The sequence below is a fragment of the Malaclemys terrapin genome, chromosome 2, assembly GCF_027887155.1.
Source record: "Malaclemys terrapin pileata isolate rMalTer1 chromosome 2, rMalTer1.hap1, whole genome shotgun sequence".
In the NCBI taxonomy this organism is placed as follows: domain Eukaryota; kingdom Metazoa; phylum Chordata; order Testudines; family Emydidae; genus Malaclemys; species Malaclemys terrapin.
This window is the reverse complement of record NC_071506.1, coordinates 66,956,380-66,981,368: the sequence shown is the minus strand read 5'-3', so window position 1 is coordinate 66,981,368 and position 24,989 is coordinate 66,956,380. Positions and strand designations below refer to the sequence as shown.

Genomic DNA, 24,989 nt, shown 5'->3' with positions numbered 1-24,989 from the left:
TTATTTTAAAAAATATTGGCCTATAATACATGTATAGCTCACTAGGCAAATGATCCTGAAAATATGTACTCTTAACATTCATTATTAGCTTAATAAGCAATCAGCTCTGGCTCATGTTTCAGTCAGTATATGGTTTTTAAAAACCGCTACTGTGAAATTAACAATAAATCACTCTATTCCACAATTTACTACTAAATAAAGCACAAGCAACAAGTACACAAAAATATATGTATTTAAAAAAGACATACTAGAAGTTTAAAAGTTGCACAAAGAGTGGTGCATGATCAGCCAGCCTCCCTCCCTCCCCTCCCCTGAAAAAATAAAATCAACTCGGTAACAAGAAAGTAGGGTTTAAAAACTGACATTTTAATAGTGGCCAATAATAATTCTGCCTAAAATATACTCTAAAGCACTAATGTGTTAATATTGCTTACAGTGTCAATCTGCTTCCACATATTCATACATCCTAGTTCAGTAGCAAACATACATCATGTAGCCACCAACTGAAGCCCTGACTGAATGAGGTTCAATATCTTGTCTGAGGTCCCTATTTCTGAAGTGAAATGTCAATCCCTTTTTACAAAGCTTAGGCACTACCATTAGTAGTAAAGATTCTGATTATATACTAAGAAAATGGATGCTGGCAAAAAAAATTTCAATCAAGTCTAATCAGAACTAAACTGATAAACAAATGGCACTTTTTCTAAATGCTAGATACACACCACTTCCATCCCCTCAAGTAATGGGATAGGTCTGTCAGAATGTTCTGTGTTGGCAGTTAAGATTAAACTAATTTGCAACACTAACAAGTGGCCTTCCCTGCTGCCAGACTAACAATTCACTGTAGTTCTGAAATTGGTGATATGCATATTCATTTTCCAACAGCTGCGTATATTGACAAACACAACCTAATGGAATTGTCGGTCTCCAATTGCCTTTTCTGGGTGATAAATGTGGCTTATGAAGGGTATGATTCTGTGAGATTCTGTGCACCCAAAACTTTTCAGAAGTTGAAGATGCTCAGTTCCACATACAATATGGCCCATTAAGGGAATGGAATCCATTTATCTTCAGCTCAAACTGGTTAAATAAGATCCAGAATAAAGTAACTTCTTTCCACTTGCTTTTTATCTTATGCTTGCTGGTTTAAACTAGTATTAAAGTGTTTCTGTTCTGTTTATTTTGTGCTCTTTTCACACAATGTTTTTCTTTCCTTAAAATGCTTGGGGTGGAGGGAGGAGGAAGCAATACTGAACACATCATTCAACTAAAGATGTAGGTAAGCAATCTGTTTCATAGAAACTAAAGGAAGCAGTCATGAAGCAGAGCTAAAGTCCACTTTGAGATAATATGCTCCTAAACCCAACATCTAGGAGTAGTTTGCAGAATTTGAAAAGGTATTATCCTTATTAATACATCCTTATTTTAATGCCTTTGGAACACAAATATTTATAAAAACATTATCTTTCAGTAATAAAATTTAAATACATATAAGTATAAAATAGTAAAACTACACCTGCATATTGCTCCTAGAGAAAAAAAGTAGGAGCTAATGATAAAATATTGGGAGCAAAAGCTCCTTTAATGGGAGCAACTTTTGTTTCTGTGAAGTATATTTATTTTAACCACTTAAAACCTTGTATGCATCCTCACTACTGACTGAGTGATACTAATGTATTTCATTTTTATTTTTTAATTCCTTATCCAAAAATGACAAGGAAAATGAATATTAGTATTGAGTTAAAGCAAATCTAGCTTGCTTTTACACATCACAGTTATTTCTCTTTTGGTTATTAGGGGTAGGAGACGTGAGTATATCAGATTAGGTAAAAGTGGTGTAAGCAATATGCTTTTACTTCACTCCTAAGAGTCCTGTCTTTAAACCTTGGCAATGGGCAAAAAGTCCCTAGCCAAGTACCCAGGTGTAGTAAGTGTGATTAACATTTAACTTGTCGCTTAGGAGGACATAACACACCACGTCACACAACTGAAAAGATCCACTCCACTTTAAAAAATGAAAATTGATATCTGCAAATTTACATTCACTCTCTGACTGCAGACTCACATTGAACTGACACTAGGTATAAAACTTTTGGCTGGACTTGACCCACACTTTGGCTGTGGCAGCTGGGAAAGACTGATGCCTACAGATGTGAATATAAAATCTGAAGACTCCTATGCAGTACTCTTTCTATACTACTAAAAAGAAAAACAGCAAGTTAAGAATTAAATCAAAAATTGTGACAAAATATTCCGCACTACTAAATTACAACACTCCTATATTTCAGGGTCAGCCATTAATTTTGCCTCTTTTCCCTTCACCAGAGTCACAAAAGCACAAAACAGTTCCAATTTCAACTTGACACATTGGCCAATTAAGCAAGTATAATTTCGATGAGTAATTAAGTTAAATTGCTTCTTATCCAATCTTGATACAGGCGGCAACAATTTAAGCCAGAAAATAGTAAGTTCTTAATACCTTTCATAATGACTAAGTCAAAATGAAAAGTATGTATACATTTCAACAAGGAAGTTTGAATTCTATACTAATTAAAAAAAAAATTATGTCAGATTATGGACCAGATAAGATACCACCATTTAGTTCATTTGAAGATCTTCAGGAAGCTGTGTGTAAAATTAAAAACTAGGATTCTATTACAAAATGCACAAAATGTAAAATGGTCGAGCTACCATTTACTTGACAAAACAGAACAACTGATACATTTGAAAAAAGTTTTAGACAAGGGGTGTGTGTGTCAAAGTTTAGTAGGAATTGCTTTCTATTATTTTTTATCAGTGTGTCAATTGGCAGTGAAAATTCAAACAATACATTGAGACTTTTTTTAAAAACCAAAGTAAACACAGTTGAGAATAAAACACTTTCAAAACATGTAAAAGTTAATTTAAATTTCTTACTGGCTTCATGAGATTGGTACTGTACAAAAGCAGAGGATTTGTAATGTCTTATAGTAGGCACTAAGTTAAAAATGATTACCTAAGGCATTTCTACAAATAGACAGTAATAAGCCAGTTTTGTACATCCTATTGGAAAGCTTGATGAAAACGTGGTAGGGTGGTGGTTGTGCTTAGACTACTTGCGAAAGCTGCTGACAATGAGTGCAGGGACCCAAGACCTATACTATTGCTAGGATCGTGAGGATCCTGTGTTTGTGGTGGAAGTTGAGCCATTGAAGAATGTGCCTCCTCCTGTGTATAACTCATTCCAAGATTTCCCACTGAAACAGAAGGGTTATAGGGAGGGCCATTTACTGGTATGAAGTTGAACAACTGAGAAAAGTCCAACGGTTGGGTATTTAGAGGTTCACTAATGGAAACAGAGCTTTTAGAAAGGGAAACCTCCCCAGATCCATCATCTAGTGGCCCTACTTGAGGATCCAACCTTAATTTAGATGAAGATGCTTGAGAATCCTGGGATGAAGACGGTATACCACTTTGCAACTCCATTAAGTAACTTTCAATTTCCCCTTTCAATGGCTGTTCTTTTTCAGGCATAGAAATTGCATATGAGGTAGAACTGAGTGGATATTTCAAAGATAGCTGGTGAGACGGGTGGACAGACTCCATATCTATTGGACAAGGCATTCCCAAGGGTAATGATGTGGTGACCATTTGGTGTGCAGATGCAGAACTCTGCATGGACTGAATTTGAGTGTTGTAGAGATTCAATTGCAAAGTGTTTGTAAATGGCTTTGATGTCAGCTCACTGGAAGGTAAAGACATCACTGGAAGCAGCTCATCCTTTATAGGCACAGAAACATTGCAGGTAAAGGGATCTAGAAGGTCCATTGGCTCTGTTTTGACCTTCAAAAGTTCTTGGTTGTGACTTTTCTTCATATGGCGTGTTAGGTGATCTTTCCGCCCGAATCTCTGTGCACAATACTGACAGAGGAAGTCCTTTCTTCCAGTGTGCACTACCATGTGTCTACGGACATCCTTTCGGGTGTAGAACCGACGATCACAGTGTTCACACTGGTGCTTTTTCTCCTTTACTCCACCCGATGACTTGCCTGCATGAGTTTTTAGATGCTCCAGCAGCACTCCTGTGCTTTCAAATGTCTGCAAACATACCTTACAGGTGAGATCACCACTTGTTGCAGCATGCAAAGCCAGGTGACGCTTAAACCCAAGCTTGGTATTGTAGTTCTTTCCACATTCTTCACACTTAAAGGCCTCTTTGTTGGGATTGTGTGTATGTAGGTGATTCTTTAGGTGATCTTTTCGGTGAAACATTTTCTCACAATAATTACACTTGTGGGTTTTCTCAGGAGAATGAGTAGCCATATGCCTTTAAACACAGATATATTCTGTAAGTAATTATTTTGATCAAAAAGTACAAGTGTTCATTTTTTTAATGGCAGCTAAATACTACACTAACGTTTCTTCACAACAGAATCTTTTTTAGCTGACAGCAGGACACTACAAAGACAGTTTGACAAATTTAAATATAGCAAAACATGAACATTACATTTAAATTGACACTTTAGATTTTGGTGGTTTTAGCTACTGAAACAGGGATATGGGCAAGTATGAAAGTACTTGTGTAAATGTCCATAGCCAAAATTCTCAGTCCATACACTTTTCTTGTGGCACCTCTTTATACAAATGAAAATTCTATTCTCATTTATAAAAACAAACCCAAAAACATTAGCTGGTAAACTTACATACTGTAATTTAGAATTCTAGAAACAAACCAATGTCTACTTTAATTAACATTTCCTCTCTGCAAATCAGCTGAAAAATGTGTACACAAATATATACTTTTACAAGGCTTAAAATGGCCAACATAAAATAGATAATATAATCTGAAAGATAAATAGAGTTTAATACCTTAGTAATTTGTACTTAGAAACAAAGGCCTTGGTGCAGTCTTGTTGTGTGCACTTGTAGGGCCTCTCTCCTGTGTGAGAGTATGAGTGAACCTTTAATTTCTCAACACTGTTAAAGGCCTTGTCACACAGTTGGCAAGGAAAGTTTTTTCTTGGTTTGGTTTCACCACGCTTACGTTTCCCTGAAGGGACTTTCTGGGTATCTCTTACTTCTGACAAATCACCAGGAATGACAGTGGCCATCGCAGCCTAAACCAGGCCTTCTTGTTGGACACTTGGGAATTGCCCAACTCCACTAAATGATTTAGCTTTAGATGGCTTCTCAAGTTTCATGTGGTCGTAAAAGAAAGCAAAAGGGGACTGGAAAAAAAAAATAAGAAACAACTAGTTTGTAACTAAACTTAATTTTGAAGTTTACTTGCTATGTGATGCTTCTGAATAAAACTTAATAAAATTAGGTTCAGCTGGTCTAATGTAATACCTGTTGGCTTCTTTATGCTATTTGTCACAAATCTTAAAATGCATTGCTCAGGATGAATAGATCCACATGTGCCCTGACACTACACCTTGTAACTTTTCCTTAGGGCACTGATGGAGAATAGCAATGTTTCAGAAAGATTACCGAACGCATCAAAAATAACTTTACTCAAAACTATACAGATAAAGCTGACTTTTGGCAGCTGCAGATTTCGCAAGGGATTAAATTGTACTTGTGTATATATAAATAAAGTATACACAATGTTCCAGTTAATGCCTAGTGAAATTTTCCTGCAACTGTATACTGTACTAAGTCAAAATTGATATGGATAAAGAGATCTATAAATTAGGCTTTTTTCAGCTCGACAGTGGAAATATCCATCCTCCCCAAACAATTCCTACATCATAAAATAGAGAAAATGTTGAGAGTTAGATTAGATCAAGATGGAAACACTTATTCATTCATTCTAGAAGGATCACAATCTAGCTTGAGGTGTTAAGATCTGTGAAATACATGAGAAACCCACTCAGGAGGAGGTCTATCCCACTGAAATTGTCTGTTGGAAAGAGTAGCTCTGAATTCTTAATCTGGCAATACACGGTAGCAACTGATCTTTGGTGATCTCACAGTATTTTACAATCTTTTATTGCCAAAAGTACTACAGCACTATTTTAAACATCAAAACTCAACTGCAATTTGAAATACCAAAGGATCCAGTGTGACATAGATCAAAAGCTAGATCTACAACAGCATGGTAAAAGGCAGCATGAGAGAAACAAAATGAATGACAGAGTTCAATATAAAAGGTAGGCAGGATTTGAAGGAGTTGAATTTGGCATTTCTATCGCAATGAGTAATTTCCAGTTTTTGAAAATCCAATGCACAAGCACCATCAGCTCAGGAATTCTGGCTGAGCAACTGTTCTAGATGCAGTTTTGCCAGAGACACCAGAGGTCGGTGTCAGTAGCCTGAGCTGATGGTTTTGAAGTGCAGCTCTCTGTTGGCATTGGAGGGCACTATTCCCAAGCTTGCTGCCTCCTTCAGTATCTCAGCTCCCTGCTGTGTGCTTCTGCATGCTTGTAGCTTAAAAGAAGCAGCTGTTGGGACAGGTGGGGAAGAGCAGCCAGGAGTCAGGCAAAGAACACCAGGCAACAGCTGCTCCAAGCTAATGCCACCTCCCCTAGTGAACAAAATGAACTGTCCCTAGCTGGCGGTGAAGGAGGATAGCTAGCTTCCAAGGCAGCCTGTCCCCTGGATCAGCTGTCCTCTCCTCCCCATTGCAGCTGGGCTTCTGTTTAGGGGACAATAAGGTAGCAAACATTGCTTGGAAAAGGGACTTAAGAACAATCCCTAAGTGAAATGGGGTTTCAGCTTGAAGAGAAAAGCAGAAGCACCTTACAAGTGTCCAGACATACCACTTCGGAGAGCTGGAGAGAGTCTGAAGGAAAGTCTCTCTTCGGTTGGCCAGGAGGAAAAGAGAGAAAGGGTCCTCCTTAAAATGTGTGTTCATTTTATGTACAATTCAGATTGAATTTTAAACCGAAAATGCATTGAGTGTGTCTGCATAAGCCTCCTCTCTTACAGGGTAAAACCATTAATTGACAGACCAAGGTATTATTCTATTTTTTAAATCTCATGATATTTTTGCTGCTATGCTTTTTTTAAATTTGAAGGATTAGCAACACTGCAACCTTAAAGCATCAGACTGAAAGTTTATTATAAAGCTGTATCAGTGGTTAACAACAGCATTTTTTTAAGTTAACCAGTGACAGAAGAGCGGTGTCTTGAAGAACAGTGATTCTTCAAGAGTTGCCTCCATACGTTCACACTCATGAGATGGGAGCATGGGGAACCAATTCCTGAGTGGGAACGTACATAGGCATCAAAGAAGAAGCTTAGTTTCAGCCCTCCTCCCCTATCAAGTGATGAAATGAATCAGTCAATGGAAACTTGAGGCCAAATTCTTCTTCACTTACGTAAGGGTAAAAGCCCAGACCAATTTTTCCATGACTTAACTGAGTTATTTCTGATTTATACTGATATGAGAGGAGGATCTGGCCCAGCAACTTTAAAGTTAAGTTAAATTTGTGGACAAAAACATTTACCAAAGTCCCTTTTAATCAGAATTTGAGAAATAAAATTAAACTAACTTCACTGCAACTGAAGTCTCTGATCCTCTATATGTACTATATTTCTCCCCCCTTCAAAGCCTCCAGTTCTCTAACTTCTGTCTCAAAAATAAATCACAGAATGCTGAAAAGGATCAAGCAGAGTTAATAATGTTTAATTTCCCTATGATCCAAACGAATGAAGATGATTTTGAATTCATTGTGCTCAAAAACGTACCCAAATATGCATTGTTAAAACACATTAAGAGTGGATTTGATCCTATGATTATGATAGTGATTCGTTTAAAAATGTTGTTCTGATTGCTATTCCTAGGGTATTTTCAATAGTTAATGAAGAACTTCAGAATTATCTTTCAATATAAAAAAAATTCCACTTTTTACCTGTGGATGTATAGACTGAACAATGAAGACAAAGCTTAAAAACACTGATGCTCAAATATTACATTTTCCGAAGACCAGCTGAACGAATTTTATATGAGTAAAAACGCCTGTTTGTGACTCAACATATCACTTAAAATTCTCACTCTCATTGGTGCTTTCACAACTGTAGGATGAATGATGATATACACTATAAAAATCTACAGCATTACATACATCATACATTTTATACCATTTTAAAAGAAGTGCATACTTAAAAATGAATTATGGTAGCCTTTGTTTTAATGCACACCTGATGGTAGCCCAGTAAACTCCTCAGATTTTGGTCTTAACCAGTTCCGCTGACTCTTCTTGGAGGAAACCAGAATCCAGTACTTCCCATTTTTGCTGGTCTGAAAAACAAGGAAGAAAGAACGAACTAGACTTTAGTGAAACCAATATATTCAGAAAGGCGGAGGGGCGGGAAGAGGGACAAAGGGGAGCAGGTGGTATAGAAAGGGAAAATTAAAGCGGTAGAGAAATAGCCCAAATATAGAATATGAGCTAATGCTGATTAAAATTGAATGGATTTACTGCATAAGAAGTATCAATTAATGACTAAAACTTACATAAGTTCACTTATAGAACTTCAGTTAGTTCTGCATTTGGTAGGAACAATAAAAAGAAAAGATTACGTATCAGCAAAGGATTTATCTAAAAAGAGACTACTATGTATGAATGATTTAGAAATTAAATAAATCCCTTAAATATTGGGCCCCGTCTTAAAATCCTCACACAGTACTAATCTTTTAAACAAACAAACAAGCTATCTAAGAAAGGACTTCTGGATGGGCCCAACATTGCAAGAATGTAACCCTTTCATCCTGCTTAATTATACAGGAAATATCGTCTGCTTAGAAGTTGATCTGCAAAGGGAGGAAAAAAATAACTCGTTCTCTTTTTTGCTTCTTTATGGTGTATATAAATAAGCCATGACTTTTTCCTAGGGATGTCAAGCAATTAAAAAAATTAATCGCAATTAAATGCTCAATTAAATGCATTGTTAAACAATAATAGAATACCATTTTATTAAATATTTTTGGATGTTTGCTACATTTTCAAAGATATTTATTTCAATTACAACACAGAATGTAAAGTGTACAGCACTCATTTTATATTTATTTTTTATTACAAATATTTGCACTCTAAAAAAATAGAGTTTTTCAATTCATCTAATACAAGTACTGTAGTGCAGTCTCTTTATCATGAAAGCTGAACTTACAAATGTAGAATTATGTACCAAAAAAACTGCATTCAAAAATAAAACAATGTAAAACTTTAGCGCCTACAAGTCCAATCAGTCCTACTTCTTGTTCAGCCAATCACTCAAACAAGTTTGTTTACATTTCCAGAAGATAATGCTGCCTGCTTCTTTTTACAATGTCACCTGAAAGTGAGAACAAGTGTTTGCATGGCACTGTTTGTAGCTGGCGACAAGATATTTACACGCCAGATGCGCTTAAGAGTCATATCCCTTGATTTTTCAACCACCATTCCAGAGGACGTGTCCATGCTGATGATGGGTTCTGCTCAATAACGATCCAAAGCAGTGGGGTCCGACATATGTTTATTTTCTTCATCTGAGTCAGATGCCACCAGCAGAAGGTTGATTTTCTTTTTTGGTGGTTCGGGTTCTGTAGTTTCCGCATTGGGGTATTACTCTTTCAAGACTTCTGGAAGCATGCTCCACATCTCGTCCCTCTCAGATTTCAGAAGGCACTTCAGATTCTTAAATCTTGCGTTGAGTGCTGTAGCTATCTTTAGAAATTTCACATTGGAATCTTCTTTGCATTTTGTCAAATTTGCAGTGAAAGTGTTCTTAAAATGAACAACATGTGCTGGGTCATCATCCGAGACTGCTGTAACATGAAATATATGGCAGAATGTGGGTAAAACTGGGCAGGAGACATACAGTTCTCACCCAAGGAGTTCAATCACAAATTTAATTAACATTTTTTTAAATGAGCGTCATCAGCATGGAAGCATGTCCTCTGGAATGATGGCGGAAGCATGAAGAGGCATATGAATCTTTAGCGCATCTGGCACAAATATCTTGTGATGCCAGCTACATCAGTGTCATGTGAACGTCTGTTCTCACTTTCAGGTGACGTAATTAAGAAGTGGGCAGCATTATCTCCCATAAATGTAAACAAACTTGTTTCTCTTAGCGATTGGCTGAATAAGAAGTAGGAGTGAGTGGACTTGTAGGGTCTAAAGTTTTACATGGTTTTGTTTTTGAGAGCAGTTATGTAACAAAAAAATTCTAAATTCATAAATTGCACTTTCATGATAGAGAGATTGCACTATGGTACTTGAATGAGGTGAATTGAAAAATACTATTTCTTTTGTTTATCATTTTTACAGTGCAAATATTTGTAATAAAAATAAATATAAACTGAGCACTGTACACTTAGTATTCTGTTTTGTAATTGAAATCAATATATTTGAAAATGTAGAAAAATATTCAAAAATATTTAATAAATTTCTATTGGTATCCTATTGTTTAACAGTGTGATTAATTTTTTTAATTGAGATTAATTTTTAATCGACTGAATTAACTGTGATTAAACGACAGCCTTAGTTTTTTCCTTACAAATATCAAATTTCTCTTCCTGTTTCTTACTGCAAGGCTTCCTGAATGATGATGTATTGCAAGCTTACTCAATCCCTAACTGTAAGGGCGAGGTGTTGAATCTCTCCATCTGTTTTAGTTAAGTAGGTATAAAGCCCCATGTTTTCTGTGGCACACTGGCCCTGAAAATTCTGCGACAGGAACCCCAGGAATTATGTAGCACTGTCTCATACCAAACCTTCTCCCTCTTTACTACCTTGTCCACTCCAGTGCAGTATTCTTTATTTGGGTATCCAATTCAACTTCACACAACCCCAACTTTCACTGTGCTGCAGATTTTTGTATGGAAAATGCATAACTGCATTAAAAAGTACTTGGGGGGTGTGGGGGGAGGAAAGGAGACTGAAGGTTGCTGACACCTGGAAAGGAGTATTTGGGGCTTTTCATATCCAGGAAGGCGGGAGAAACATTTTGGAACTAAAAAGGGCAGCTGGAACTTTTGGTACCTTTTCCCTAGGGAGGGAAAAGAGCTCTTCTTTCCCACTCTTTCAAGCATAGGTAACTTTAAACGTGGGGAACAAGATTTACAACCAGCTACTCTTAACTTTACCCTGTATTAACATCTGACATTACCATGAACCAGAAAGAGAGTACATTAGATAGATATTTCTACTAAAACGATAAGCAGTGAAATAGTTAACATTTAAGATAGCTTCCTCACTGAAGTGAATGGGGCAACTCTCTGCTATCAGAGCTATTGTTTCAAGCTGTCTGCAAACAAAAGCAGATATAATTGCATAGATTTACAGAGAAAATAAAATGCACTTATGAAAGTTGTTGGTACACCCTCACCTTAAATATTGTGCTCAATTCTGGTTACTCATCTAAAAAAGTCCCAGTAGAAACAGATAGGGGTCAGAGATGGACAGGGATAGACAAAAATTAATTATCAGAGGCATTGGAAGGACTACCACATCAGGAGAGAGGGAGAAGACAGACTGATTAATAAGAGAAGACATGACAGATGTATTTAAAGTAGTGAATGGTATAGAGAAGGTAAGTCAGGTGCGCTTATTTACCCACTCTCTAAAGAACAAGGCAATGTTCCTCCAACAAGAGGAATATTTTTAAATTAGGGCTGTCAATTAATCGCAGTTAACTCATGCAATTTACTCAAAAAATGATCACGATTAATTGCAGTTTTAATCGCACTGTTAAATAAAATACCAATTGAAATTTATTAAATATTTGGGATTTTTTCTACGTTTTCAAATATATTGATTTCAATTACAACACAGAATACAAAGAGTAGAGTACTCACTTTATATTATTTTTATTACAAATATTTGCACTGTAAAAATGATAAAAGAAATAGTATTATTCAATTTACCTCATTCAAGTACCATAGTGCAATCTCTTTATCATGAAAGCTTTGATTCTAGATCACAGTGACAAGGCAAATTCATGGAGAAGAACAATAATGTGTCTGTGCAGCTATGTTGCAGCATAAAAGTAAGGGCTTTGTCTGAGTGTTAAACAAAAACCCTGATAATAAATTAACTTCTCTCAAATTTACCAGATTTTACTTTCTTGGCACTGTGATGCTATAATTCTACTAATTCTCCAATGTTTGAAAATCTTCCCAGGCAAACAAGACTTGAATTTCTAATAAAATAAATAAATAAATTTAATTTAATTTAATTTAATTTATTTAAAATACAAAGTACAAATCCCTGTTTGCCCTTTACAGGTAACTTAACAGTTTGAAAACTAATTGCAGTTTAAGAACATTTTAAAATGACTTGAACTCCAAAAATCTAGCCTAGGACAATTGAATTATTTGGTTGAAGAAACAGACAAGATTCTTCAATAGGGCTTGCAGCCTAAATTATTACTTCTATAGGAATTTCAATTATGTTAAAACAAATAATTAGTTTCACCACTTCTTTTAAAAATATTTATTTATTTTAATATAATTAGTGACAGTTAGGTCTCCTGAATTTATGAAGGGATCTAAAGGAGATGAAAGAAACGACCAGTTTGTAAACTAGACTTCAGCAGGGGAAAGATCCAGGAAACATTAATGAGAGGTATAATAAGGATGTAATTAACGATACAAAAAATGGAATTATAGAGACATGCCATATTTGAAATATTTTTAATGGTTTGAGGAACAAAAGGAACCACTGGTTAAAGAGGTTGACATATTTTACTTGAACGTCGGGATTCCTAGATATGCTACAAACTACAATACAAAAGAACCCTGCTTTTGTGGATTAAATACTAGTTTTTAAAATTATATATATGTATATATATATATATAGGTGAAACTGCGGTAAAATGGCAACATACATATGGGTTGGAGAAAAGAAAACAAAATCCAAGCACATGGGGAGGTGAGTGGTATATGAAATTCATTGTAGAGCAATGAAAAGATCTGAGTGAAGAATGAAAATATATTCAATGATCCTAAGAAACAAAAACAGGAGAATGACCTGTAGATAGTGAGAGATCAAATTTATGCCTCAGGCAAACTACTTAATAGATAACATATTCCTCTTCCAATTAGGGAATATATAAACATAGGTATCAAAAGTAAAACAGAGAAAATCATTCTAGAATTATATCAGGAAGTAGTGAGAGCATGTTAGCAAGTACTGGATGCATAATTATGGTTGTGCTATTGTTAGTATAATATCGAGTCAGAGAAAGTACAAAATACAGGGATTTTAGAATTTCATTAATTCAAAATTACAGAATTTAAGCCTTTATTACTTGGCAAAACAGAGATTCACAGTAGCCAGAAACAGGTTGAAGTGCACAAAATTTAGAAAGAATAGGAGCTGTGTCTCTTTCAAGCTAATGACAAACAAGTAGCAAGAGAGCACCTCTGTAAGCTAAGGAAAAAGCTGGATTCAAAGTGGCAAGTAGAATCCCACCCCCCAAGTTGGTAACATGTAGCTCGGGCTACCAAAGTTAGAATAGAAATAATCTTACAGCAAGTAGTTAAGCAAGCATTTGCCTCCAAAGTCCTGAAGTTTTCTATCCTAGCCATGAAAGTATTGGCAAGTTTAAAAAAAAAAAGATATTAAGCTTGTTAAACTACAGAGCACCATCTTTTTATATTAGAAAATAACTCATTTTTACACTATGTTATAGCAGCACAACAATGAATACTAGCAGAAAGAACAGGAGTACTTGTGGCACCTTAGAGACTAACAAATTTATTTCAGCATAAGCTTTCGTGGGCTACAGCCCACGTCTTCACATGCATAGAGTGGAACACACAGACAGAAGATATTTATATATACAGAGAACATGAAAAGGTGGAAGTACGCATACATCAATTGATTGGCCTCTTACAATTGGTATGCGTACTTCCACCTTTTCATGTTCTCTGTATGTATAAATATCTTCTGTCTGTGTGTTCCACTCTATGCATGTGAAGAAGTGAGCTGTAGCCCACGAAAGCTTATGCAGAAATAAATTTGTTTTCTCTAAGGTGCCACAAGTACTCCTGTTCTTTTTGTGGATACAGACTAACACGGCTGCTACTTTGTAACCAATGAATACTAGCACAATGGTGTAATCACCTTTTCTGAACATGAACAGAAAAATTTTGCTATGCATATCTTATTTAGTTTGTGGACATGTAAGAAATGAACTTACCAAACTTTACCATGAGCTAATATGTTATTATTTAAAAAGCCATAATATTGAAATCTCTTTGTGTGCTTTCAGTGTTCAAAATGGACCTAAGTAATTTGAAATCTTCAGAACTCAGTTTGGGTTACTAGATATCCCAAATTATAAACTGAATTAAAGGAAATGAGTTGATTAGGGTTAACCAATCTGATCCCTGCAGCATGTTGTGTGGTTTTTTTGTTTGTTTCTAGGATTTCTCTGGCACCACAGGGATGCTTTTCTGAGAACTTTGCAAAGACTATGATGCAAACAATTTTGGAGCTGTAAACTGAACTCTTGTCAATGTGCCTAAAGCCTGTATACAGGTGGATTTGTATATTTCAAGATCAAAATAAAAATAATTCACACAAATTCATGTTTAATATGGTGGAACTTCTCTAACAAAGGCAAAGAAACTCTTAGCTACTACAGTAGCAAAATTTTATTTGCATGTATGAAAATGTCACTTTAAATATAGAACAAATGATAGGCAATGGTGAATTCTGTATATGCATAAATTAGCATAACCAGAGTGCACAGTAATAATATCAGAATCAAATTCATTTATGTAATTGATATAATTTTCCATTTATTACCTTTCACAAAGTGTAATACAATCTTCTCAAAATCTCTTCAGTTTCTAATAGCCATAGGCTATTAATTTCAAAAGAAGTTTTATGTACCTGTATCTTTGAAGTTAACTGTTTAACAAGTATAATTAGGTTGTGGTGCAAGGCAAAGTGGTATAATAGGTTAGCAATAACTTTTCACTTCTTGTGAAGGGGATTCTACTCCTGACCTGGTGCTGAATGCTTTCAGTAGTCAATAAAGTCAAATGACATTTTGGTTGTCAGGTTCTAGTCCATTGGTAGAAAGTGAAAATGAAATTGATGAACTCATGCTAATCTTTCATTCATGCACTTTACGGCATATAGCAATAGTGTTTTTTTTTGCTTTTCATTTTGTTTTTATTAAATAATAAATTAAATAATTTAACACAACTGACATGTCTCTTCTAGAGGCACCCAGAGCTGGAATTGCATGGAAAAATGTAGCTCCCAGTCACATCACTTCTCTCTGTTCATTTGAGCTGCATTCGTACCATGTGCTGAAAAGTAGAACGTACCAATGAGTTTAGCAATTTCACTTCGAAAGTCTGCTATGCAGGCAGCACAAAGGAACTGGCTGTGCTGGAAAAGCTACAAGGATGCCAAAAGGCAGGGCCAGTTTTTAAGTAGCATGGTCTGAAGAATTAAGCATCGGACTGGGAATGAGAAAGTCTTGAATTCTAATTGCAACTCTGCCAATTCACCATGTGGCAAGTCACATCTTTCTGTCTCAATTTCTCCAACTGTGAAATGGGGATAATATTTACCTTCCTGCCTAGCAGGATTGTGAGGATTAGCTATTTAATGAGCACAAAGTACTATATAAATGCTAACTAGCAGTATTGAACAGGGCAAGCACAGTACAATGCCCTACACCGGAGAGGTACACAGATTGCTACAGAAAAAGTTCCCATGGATTTGGGACAACTGTACAATTCACAAGTGATAGAAATAACACTATCAAACAGAAATTTGTTTTACATCCATGTATTGAATGTACATGATACATATAAACACAACAGTCAAAAAAGGGTATTAAGGGCCCAATTCTGCCCTATGTCAGATAGCAACTGAATACCTCTCCAACTTCACTAAGACTTGGTGTACACTTAAAACTTACACTGTTGGTGCTACAGTGCTCAGACTGAAAAATCCACAGCCTGAGCACTGTAGCTATGCCCATTCAGAATGCTGTAGCTACGCCAACACACACCCCAGTGTAGACACAGATAGGCTGATGGAAGAATGGTTTGCTGACCTAGCTACTGGCCCTTTGGGAAGTGGAGTTCTTACAGCAATGGAAAAACCCCTTCCATTGCTGCAGTCTGCATCTACCCTATGGGGCTATGGCAGCATAGCTATGGCGTTGAAGCTATGCCCCCATAGTGCAGACATGGCCTATGACTGCCTGGGGGGCAAACTGGGGCACCAGTTTTAGTATGTTTTCTCACTAAAGCTATTCCCATTAGAACACTGCGGGAGAAAGGGTGTATGCGTGTTTAAGATTTTCAGTTGCTATGCAGCAGTAAATGTCCTAAAAACACTTCACTCTCCAAGAACCTGCTATTCTACCCAAAAAGGAAATAACTTTATAGAAAATTTATGATTTATATTAAAGAAAAATTTTCACTTACATTTATTCAAGATGGCCATTGCTACTACTGCTGGAGCTCTGATGCTGGCTGAGTATATCAAGTGACCCTATGAGCTAAAATACAGAAGCCTTAGGAGAGCATAACTAAAGATGCAGCACACTTAGGACAACCCCACACCCCCATCTCCCACACATTTTGAAAGAGTTCTCATGGCTTTTTTTGCTTTAAATCTCAAGTAATATTCAATTAATAGTTTATTTTTTCCTATTAAACTTTCGTGGTTTGAATGGGGATTAAAAGGTAGGGTTTGTAAAGAGGCGTAGGTTTCTGTTGCATGCTAAATTGCCTTTTAAAAGGTGAACAAACCACAAAGCTGGTATCAGCAAGCCTTTCTGAACAACTCAGAATATAGTAAAATTTTTGCCCAATTCAGTCAAACACACAAGTAAAGGGTCATCCCTATTTTCAAGCAATCACCACCCTCTTCCGCTGCTAGTTATATCACCTATGCACCCATTTTGAAGTTTGTGAAGACACAAAAAACAAACTACCAGTTGCCCTAGTGCATCTGAAGTGCGTGGGATACTTAAGATACTGCACTGCTGAGAAAAGAAAACAAATATGAGTTTAAAAAAAGACAAATGAGGGATATTTTTCATACAGGATTTCTTTCTTTGGGAAAAGCCTTCATCCCAGCACGCCACCTGAATCAATGAACTGTGCTATGGAAAAGCTATGTAGGAAGTGAAGGAAGTAGAGTCATTCGCACTCCCAGACTTTTGGATCCACTTCATGACTACTGTTGCAGATTGAGGGCTACAGTAACCACAGCTTCCTGCTGTGCTTCCTCTGTTCCACCAAGTTGGGAAGGGTGGTGGTGGAGGGATCCATGTATATTAACAGATCCACTAGTCCCTGTCACAGCCCCACCTCCTAAACCCCTCCATGACTGAGCACAGGGAGCCATCACTAAGAAGTGCTGCATGGCACACAGTGGATGCTGGCTCCCTGCCCTTTCCTGGGGAGCTGCATCCAGTCTGGCTGCATCCAGGCTGCATCCTTGTTAGGAATCCATTCTTGCTGAAGCCTGAACCAGGAACCATGGGCTCCTAATGCGACATTGCTACCTATTTCAGCTATTACAAAATCTTCACTGTTCATCAGTAGCCATGGCACCAGTATGCTCTTCAAAGTTTTCCGATCAATGCAATAGCCCTCAATCTTGAATTGCAAAAGCCTATTTCCAAGGCTAGGATCCACTTGTACATCCACTATTATTTGCTTTGTTTTGCTATTAGCTTTTATAACACTGGGATGAACACTGAAATTATAATGCTTTTATATAACTCAGTGGTGTGCCTTCACCTAAAATACGGTGTGCATTTATAGTCACCCCGTCTCCAACAGGCTCTAGCGGAAATAGAAGAGACTGAAAGCCAGGCAATGAGAATGAAAAAACAGTTCATGTTAAGAGACTGAAAAGATTGGGACTGTTTATATTAGCTAGGAGACATGATAATAGTATACAAAATAACTAATGATATAGACAAAAATCAAAGAGTCATTCAATGAAATTGAAATTCAGCAAATTTAAAATAATAATAATAATAATAATGATGATAATAATAAAAACTTGTTCACACTAAACAAAATTAGCCTGCGAGTTTTATTACCACAAGATATCATTAAGATCAAAAGCTTAGCAGGATTAAAAAAAGATTGGACATTTACATAGCTAACGAGACTATCCAGAATTATAACAGTAAGGATTGTTTTAAAAACAAGTTTTTTAGAAGGGCTATCAACTCTCATGCTTCAGGGCATAAACCAAATAAATGTGGGTAGGGAGGGAACTTTCCCTTGGGAAGGTTATCCCATACAGGGTTTCTTGTATCTTCCTCTGAAGTATCTGGGACTGGCCACTATCAAGATAGGATGCTAGACTAGATGAAACACCAGTCTGAATTCCTGTGTCATATAATATCTACAAGCCAAATCAATGGAGTAAAACCGTGTACATGTATGCATGGAACTCCAAGTAGCAGCCTCATATCTCCCTGGAGTTTCTTTTGAGACATGCAGTTGAACCTGCCTTGGATATAGTTGAATATGTTTTAAGACCTCAGGCACTGGGATACCTGCCAGATGACAACAAATATGTCTACATAATCTCATCTATTTAATCTTTCAGTGGAAACACTCTGCCCTCTAGATGTATCCCTGTAGGCTATGAACAGCGCACATGTTTTACAGAAGACTTACTTCTGTCCAAGTAACAACTGAGAACTCTTCTAGCATCCGAACAATGCAAACTAGCTTCTTCCAAAATTGAATGAAGATTGGTGAAAATATAGATAAATTACTTACTAAAAACACTTGAAGAGTTGCACAGAACCATCTTATCCTTATGGAACAGTCAGGGGTGTGTGTGGGGGGGGGGCATGGGAGCTTGGATCGTGCACTCTTCATGCTTATGTGATGACTATCAAGAATGCAGCCTTTTTTAAGCAATTGTAATGAAATGAACATAGGAAATCGCAAACTGAATCAGACCAGTGGTCCACCTAGCCCCTTATCCTAGCCAATAGTGACCAGTACAGGGGAGGAAAGCATAAGAAATTCTTGAGTGGACAATTGTGGGATAATCCATAATGGTGGTAATGTTTTTGCAGATAATAAAATTGCCTAGGATTAGAGAATACTGTGAAGAAATGCGGAGGGATTTAACAAAATTAATTGACTAGGTAGCAAGATGGCAGATGAAATTCAGTGTCGATAAAATGCAAGGAAGAAATAATCTGAACTATTCTCATACCCATTGATGAGTTCTATATTTAGCCAGTCAGAAGAAAAAACTCCAGGGTGCAATTGTGGACAGCTCAGTTAAAACATATGCTCAATATTCAGTGGCAGTCAGAGGAACAATCAATGTTAAAACGTACAAAGATTGTGAACAAAATAAGTTTATATAGAAATCTATAATGCAGCCTTGCTTGTAATACTATTTAGTTATGGTCACTCCATCTCAAAAAGAAACATCAGAAATAGAAGGGGTCCAGAAACAAGCAATGACAAATTAGAAGGATACACAGATTTCTGGATAAAATATTCTCCATCAGCACTTCATTTCTGCCCCACACAGGTCCACCTAACTATTAAAGCCACCTAGAAAATTAATACAACATACTTTTGTTCTGAAGCCAGGAACATTTAAGGCCTAAAAGGAAAAGTTAAGGCCTAAAAGTACATACCCTCTTCTCCTTCAACCATAGGTACGTTACCATTACCACAACTATAGTACACACATTACAGAGCACATGCTGCAAACTTAATTCTGTCCCCTAGAGATACCAATCTTTAATCCAGTTAAGTTCCTTTCACCAACACAACCAATTACCACACCAAACATCCACAACTATTGTGAAAAAAACAATCTTATAAAGGAATGCATGCAAAAGAGGCAGAGATAGGTTATCAGAAGGAAATGGAATAGAAAGTTCAGTGTTTATAGGAGGAAAAGAAACAGAGGTCTGATGATCTCAAGGTTGTCTTTCTGAATGGTTTGTCTTCTCATTGTACATATGGGCCCTCAAATGGAAGGTCCTTCAGAGAGGCCTCTCTTCTAAATGAGACCCCAGAACCCATCAGTCACAAATATAGTCTCATGATTATAGTAGCGGTCACTAAAAATCTAGAAGCTGCGTCCAAAGCATTGTGAAACCCTCACATATTTTGTGACTTATCAGCCTTCATCAACTTTAGTCATTGCCTCTCTCCTGGCCTCTTCAGAAAGGTGCTCTACCAATGACAGGAGTTTATCCAGGGTAAGAAGTTATATTTGGCCAATAACCCCTACTAATTAGCTACATGAGGAGAGAAATAGAACAAATCAAGGCTTTTTTCCGTCCCAGAAAATCAAAGTATATGGCAGGGATCGGCAACCTTTGGCATGTGGCTCACCAGGGTAAGCACCCTGGCGGGCTGGGCCTGTTTGTTTACCTGCTGCATCCACAGGTTCAGCTGATCGCGGCTCCCACTGGCCACGGTTTGCCGTCCCAGGCTAATGGGGGCGGCGGGAAGCGGCAGCCAGCATATCCCTCGCCACTTACCCTGGCGAGCAGCATGCCAAAGGTTGCCGATCCCTGGTATATGGCATATCTGTTCTTAGAGGCAGAGATGCCAATGAAAGTTCATGGCAAACTGATGCATCAGGCACAACCGGGGATCCAAGTATAGGATGTGAATGGCATATTCAAAGCCCCTCAGGGATAGAATAGATGGGATCTGTCCTCTTGGAAGTAGATACGACTTCAGCAGAGTTTAGCCAAAAATACTCTGCAGGTTCTAAGATGCTTCCATTATTTGGAATGGCCACCTGCCTAAATTGTCTTAGGTTACTGTAAGACTCTAGATCAAGCACCTTTGAAAGCTGTCCCAAGATCTCCTCCTTGAAGCTTCTGACAGCATCAGGTGGAGAAGTTACACACTGCCTCATCCTGGATGATAAAGGTGGTGAACCCTCAGAAGACTCTTGCATTGCACCCCTCATCTTCAGCATCCCATAAATCTGATCAGAGCCTAGGGAAGAAAACACCCAGAAAGACAAATCTGGTGGAAGGCAACTCTCTTTCGGTGATGAGAATCTGGCTGAAGTCTCTTTTGTGATTTCTCAGGAGGCCATTGTCTAAGCTTTTGACCTCAGGATTATTGTGCTCACATTGACCAATATGGACAGCAGTCCCTGTTGACAAGGGAGATGAAAAACAGAGACACCCCCCCACCTCCCTCCAGGATCAGAAGATTGCTAGGCAGTTACGTGGGTCTGTTGCAAGACCAGAATACAGACCATCATCCTGACCAGAGAGCAAGTCAGGATCCATAAGCTGCACCTGGCATCTTCAGGTAGTAAAGGACCCTAGAAAGATCTTCAGTGTCTATCACCCAGGCAGTTCTTGACACAAAATCTAGTCTTCCTTCAGAAGAGGGCCCACAGTCAAAGTTTGGATTGCTGAAGGTTCCCTGTTCAGAGTAACAGAAGATGAGGAAGATAAGAGCCAGATACATTATATTAAGGAGAGTGTTGCTTCACCGTCTGTTAGGACACCTCTGGGACAAGACAAGAAGGAAGTATCAATGTCAAAGAAGCCAATGCTGAAGGCTGACACCTAGGCCTCAAGAATGGTTGAGGCCAAGGAGAGCAATACTGTGACATCTCCCACACTAATGAATTGGTTTTCTTTTTTTAATACTGTGGAGCAATCCAGCACTGACAGATATGGCACAGATGATCACTGGATCCTCTGCTCTCAGAATGGCAACAAAGCCAAAGAGGTTGATTCCACATCCGATATCATAGCTCTCTTTGCAAAAGTCCATGCTGAGGCAGCCTCAGTATAGACCTCCTGATCACCAGTATTGGACTTCAGTGCAAAGCTGCTTATCACCAACTCACCTCTCCTCTCCACTTCAACAACTTCTACTTAAACATCAAGAAATCCCTTAGCACTGACTTCACCAATCAGCACTACAGCTAGCCAACTAGGACTTAGGCCACATCTACATTACAAACTTACATCGCTATAACTACGTCTCTCAGGAGTGTGAAAAATCCACACCTCTGAGCAATGCAGTTATATCAATCTAACCCCCAACGTAGACAGTGCTCTGTTGACGGGAGGGCATCTCCCATCGACATAGCTATCATCTCTCAGGGAGGTGGATTAAAGTACGCCAATGGGAGAAGCTCTCCCACTGGCATAACAGCATCTTCATTGACGTGCTGCAGCTGTACCGCATTTTAAGCAGCGTGTTAAGTGTAGACCTGCCCTTAGACTCTTTAGAATCCCTTTATGTTGATTACATCAAGGGCTTAGCACTGGACTGGAATGAAGGAGTCTTTAAAGCTTCCTCAAACAAGGGCTTCTTGAGGCACCTCTGTTTGGGGAGCTGTAAGGACCTATAGGGATTATATCCACAACAGATCAAGCACTGGATTTACTCACCTGTCACCAACATTATAGCTTCATATGATGCACTGATCTTAGCAGTGGACATCCCAGTTGCTGAGAGCTAACCAACAGGGCCAAACTAAGTCCACATCAGCACAAAGTGTATGTTGTCTAAAATAAAAACAAAACAAAAAACGATAAACCACCTACATCAAATGCTATGCCTAGAAAACTCTAACAGATGCCTAAGAGATAAGGCAATGGACAGTCCTCGGTTCCAGCTTGCTGTTTTTAAGGCTGTAAGAAAGGACCAAAAACTTCCAAGCTTCTACACCAAAGGTAGGCAACTACAGAGCATGGATCTCAATACAGGGAATTCTCAAAGGCATTAAGCTTTCATTTAAAAAAAAAATTATATCTAGTTGAAGAAAACCTTTCAAAACATGAACCAAATGTACTGTAAAAAGATGCAGTAGTGTCTTCTTCTGTCTGCAGACAAATTAGGTCAATGCCTTTACTGCTACTTATAGTCTAGCCCAGTAGCAGCAATGCAATGAAATTAACAACTCTGGTCAGTTTCCCAGCTGTTACAGAAAGCCTGGGTGTTTGTGAAACTGTCAGTCACTTCAATTTCATGTTGTTTCTGCAAACCACAGCAGATGTGCTAGAGTTATTCACAGGGGAGGGAGACCCAAAAACAGGCTGGGGAAGAGGAATAATTCCCTATAGCAGCTAGAAGGGTATGGCAAGTGGAGAACACAAGAGAGAAAGCTCCTTGTTTCTTCCAGGAGCCAAAGGAATGAGTGATGTTTGAAGTTGGTCAAATATCTAGTAACCAAAGTGATAGAAAAGACTGAGCTCCCAGGCAAGAACCAGGGACAGCACACTGTTAAAAAGCCAGCACTTTCTCCATTCACAAAAAACATGGTAGCAGAGAAGGGAGACAGGGAGCTCACCAGTTATGATTCCTGAACTTCACTGATCCTGGAAACCACCACCTAATATTCCCCATCTTTTCTATCTACTTAAGCTAGGAGTTTGAAAAATATTTTTCTTTTATCATATTCATAGTTAGGACATTAACCAAGTAAAATTATGCTCCATAGCAACAGTTGATTAGGACTAACTACAAAAAAGCAAAGTTCTTAAAAATAAACACCTTGAGGCTAAAAGTTACTAAAGTCTCAGCCTGATTACGGTAATCAGTATACATCTTTCTCAAACTGACAAAATCTCACTGAAATAAATACCAAAAAATTCAGACATTAATACATTAAGTACTGCTTACTTATAACACTCAAACAATATCCAACACGAGAAAAGGCATAATGAACAATTTGAAAAATAAGTATTTTTAGTTAAAAAACCCAAACAAAAAAGTTACCCACCACAAAAATCTTGCAAAGACCCAGTTTGTTCTACAACAGAGCCTTTATCCATAATTACACGGCGTCTGATTCAAGACAAACATTTTTGCATGATAATTTAAAAAAACAAAACACAAAACAAAACAAAAAACAAAAACAGTGCTATTGTTTTTTTTAATTAGCCCAAAGCTGGAAATAAAACTGAAGCTTTACAGCCAAATGACACAAATTCCTGACTTAAGCAATGAAAGATTTTTACACTGAGAATGTGTAATTTAGTTATGCCTGGAAAATGTTTTATGTCCTATTTGTGCCTATAGGCTGCAGAGTTTTTCTGAAGAAACATCATTCAAAATGAACATCAATTGAAAACTTTTATCAATCTTAATATACTGATTCTCAAAAGTGTATTAACATTTTAACCCTATGCTTCTAAAATGAAAGGGACAATGTGTCAAATGCAGCACTCAGAATGGTTCATTTAACACCTTGATCTCACTGGACATTTCACTGCCAAATGGAAGCAATCCACTAACAGCATCCTCATACAAACTGATGTGACATACTGGGAAGAAATCTGCTGCTAACCTCCTCACAAGCTCTGTGATGGCGAAAAAGTGAAGGTGCTCTGCAAGGGTGCGGACAAGTGTCATTGGAAGCCTTTCCCATGCAGGTGGGTGTGATGAGAAGAATGCACTCCACTGGTGGTCTCCACACAAATTTTAGGGCTGCAGGAAATGGGAATGGGTAGTTGGCAGTCTTCCCAAATGAAGTGGACTAACAGTAGCCAGCCTGAGGTGCATTAAATGGATAGCAAAGGGATTCAACATGTGGCCATTTCAGACACCAATGTTATCAAACCATATTAGGTCCCAAAATTCAAAGAAAACTGTTTTGATTTTTAAAAATTTTCTATTATAAGACAACCCACTCTTTAATCAATCCAATAGAGAACAGTGGTGTGAAATGCACTGCGCTTCATCTTGCCTCCTAAGTGGACTGATAAGCCCTGACAAAATGGCTTGTTAACAAACTTTAACTAAAAGCAGGACAATAATTCTTATACTATCTTACACAGGATTTCACACTCAATAATATTGATTCCACCTGCCACAGGCTCAGAAATATCACCCCACTCTATTATAGGCTTATTAAGGTTGCCTGGCACTTCCCACTATAAGACCCTATTTTCAGTTTCTTTTAACTGTGAAACTATATGGTTGAAATCTGCCAAAAAATTAATCCTGAAGGCATACACCCAGCCTGGCCAATTTCAGCCAGAACAGTTCAGCCATTTCCAAGAATAAGGCTACAGAAAAAAAATGTTAAAGAATTCTGGTACCT

At 37.7% G+C, this 24,989-nt stretch overlaps 1 protein-coding gene across 4 annotated transcripts in view; it reads right to left on the bottom strand.

Moving 5' to 3' along the window:
- Positions 1–292: 292 nt before the first annotated feature.
- PLAG1 (PLAG1 zinc finger) overlaps positions 293–24,989 on the bottom strand; it is a 49,309-nt gene continuing 24,612 nt past the window's right edge. For 2 of the 4 annotated variants that reach the window (XM_054020715.1, XM_054020713.1), the window contains 3 exons: positions 8,125–8,224; positions 4,849–5,207; positions 293–4,306 (listed from right to left, as the gene is read on the bottom strand). In XM_054020715.1, the coding sequence (XP_053876690.1) occupies positions 3,043–4,306; positions 4,849–5,090 (1,506 nt within the window). In that variant the 5' untranslated portion in view covers positions 5,091–5,207; positions 8,125–8,224 and the 3' untranslated portion in view covers positions 293–3,042. Of the gene's footprint in view, positions 4,307–4,848; positions 5,208–8,124; positions 8,225–16,369; positions 16,444–24,989 lie in introns of all 4 variants that reach the window. The other 2 variants (XM_054020714.1, XM_054020716.1) reach the window with 2 other exon arrangements.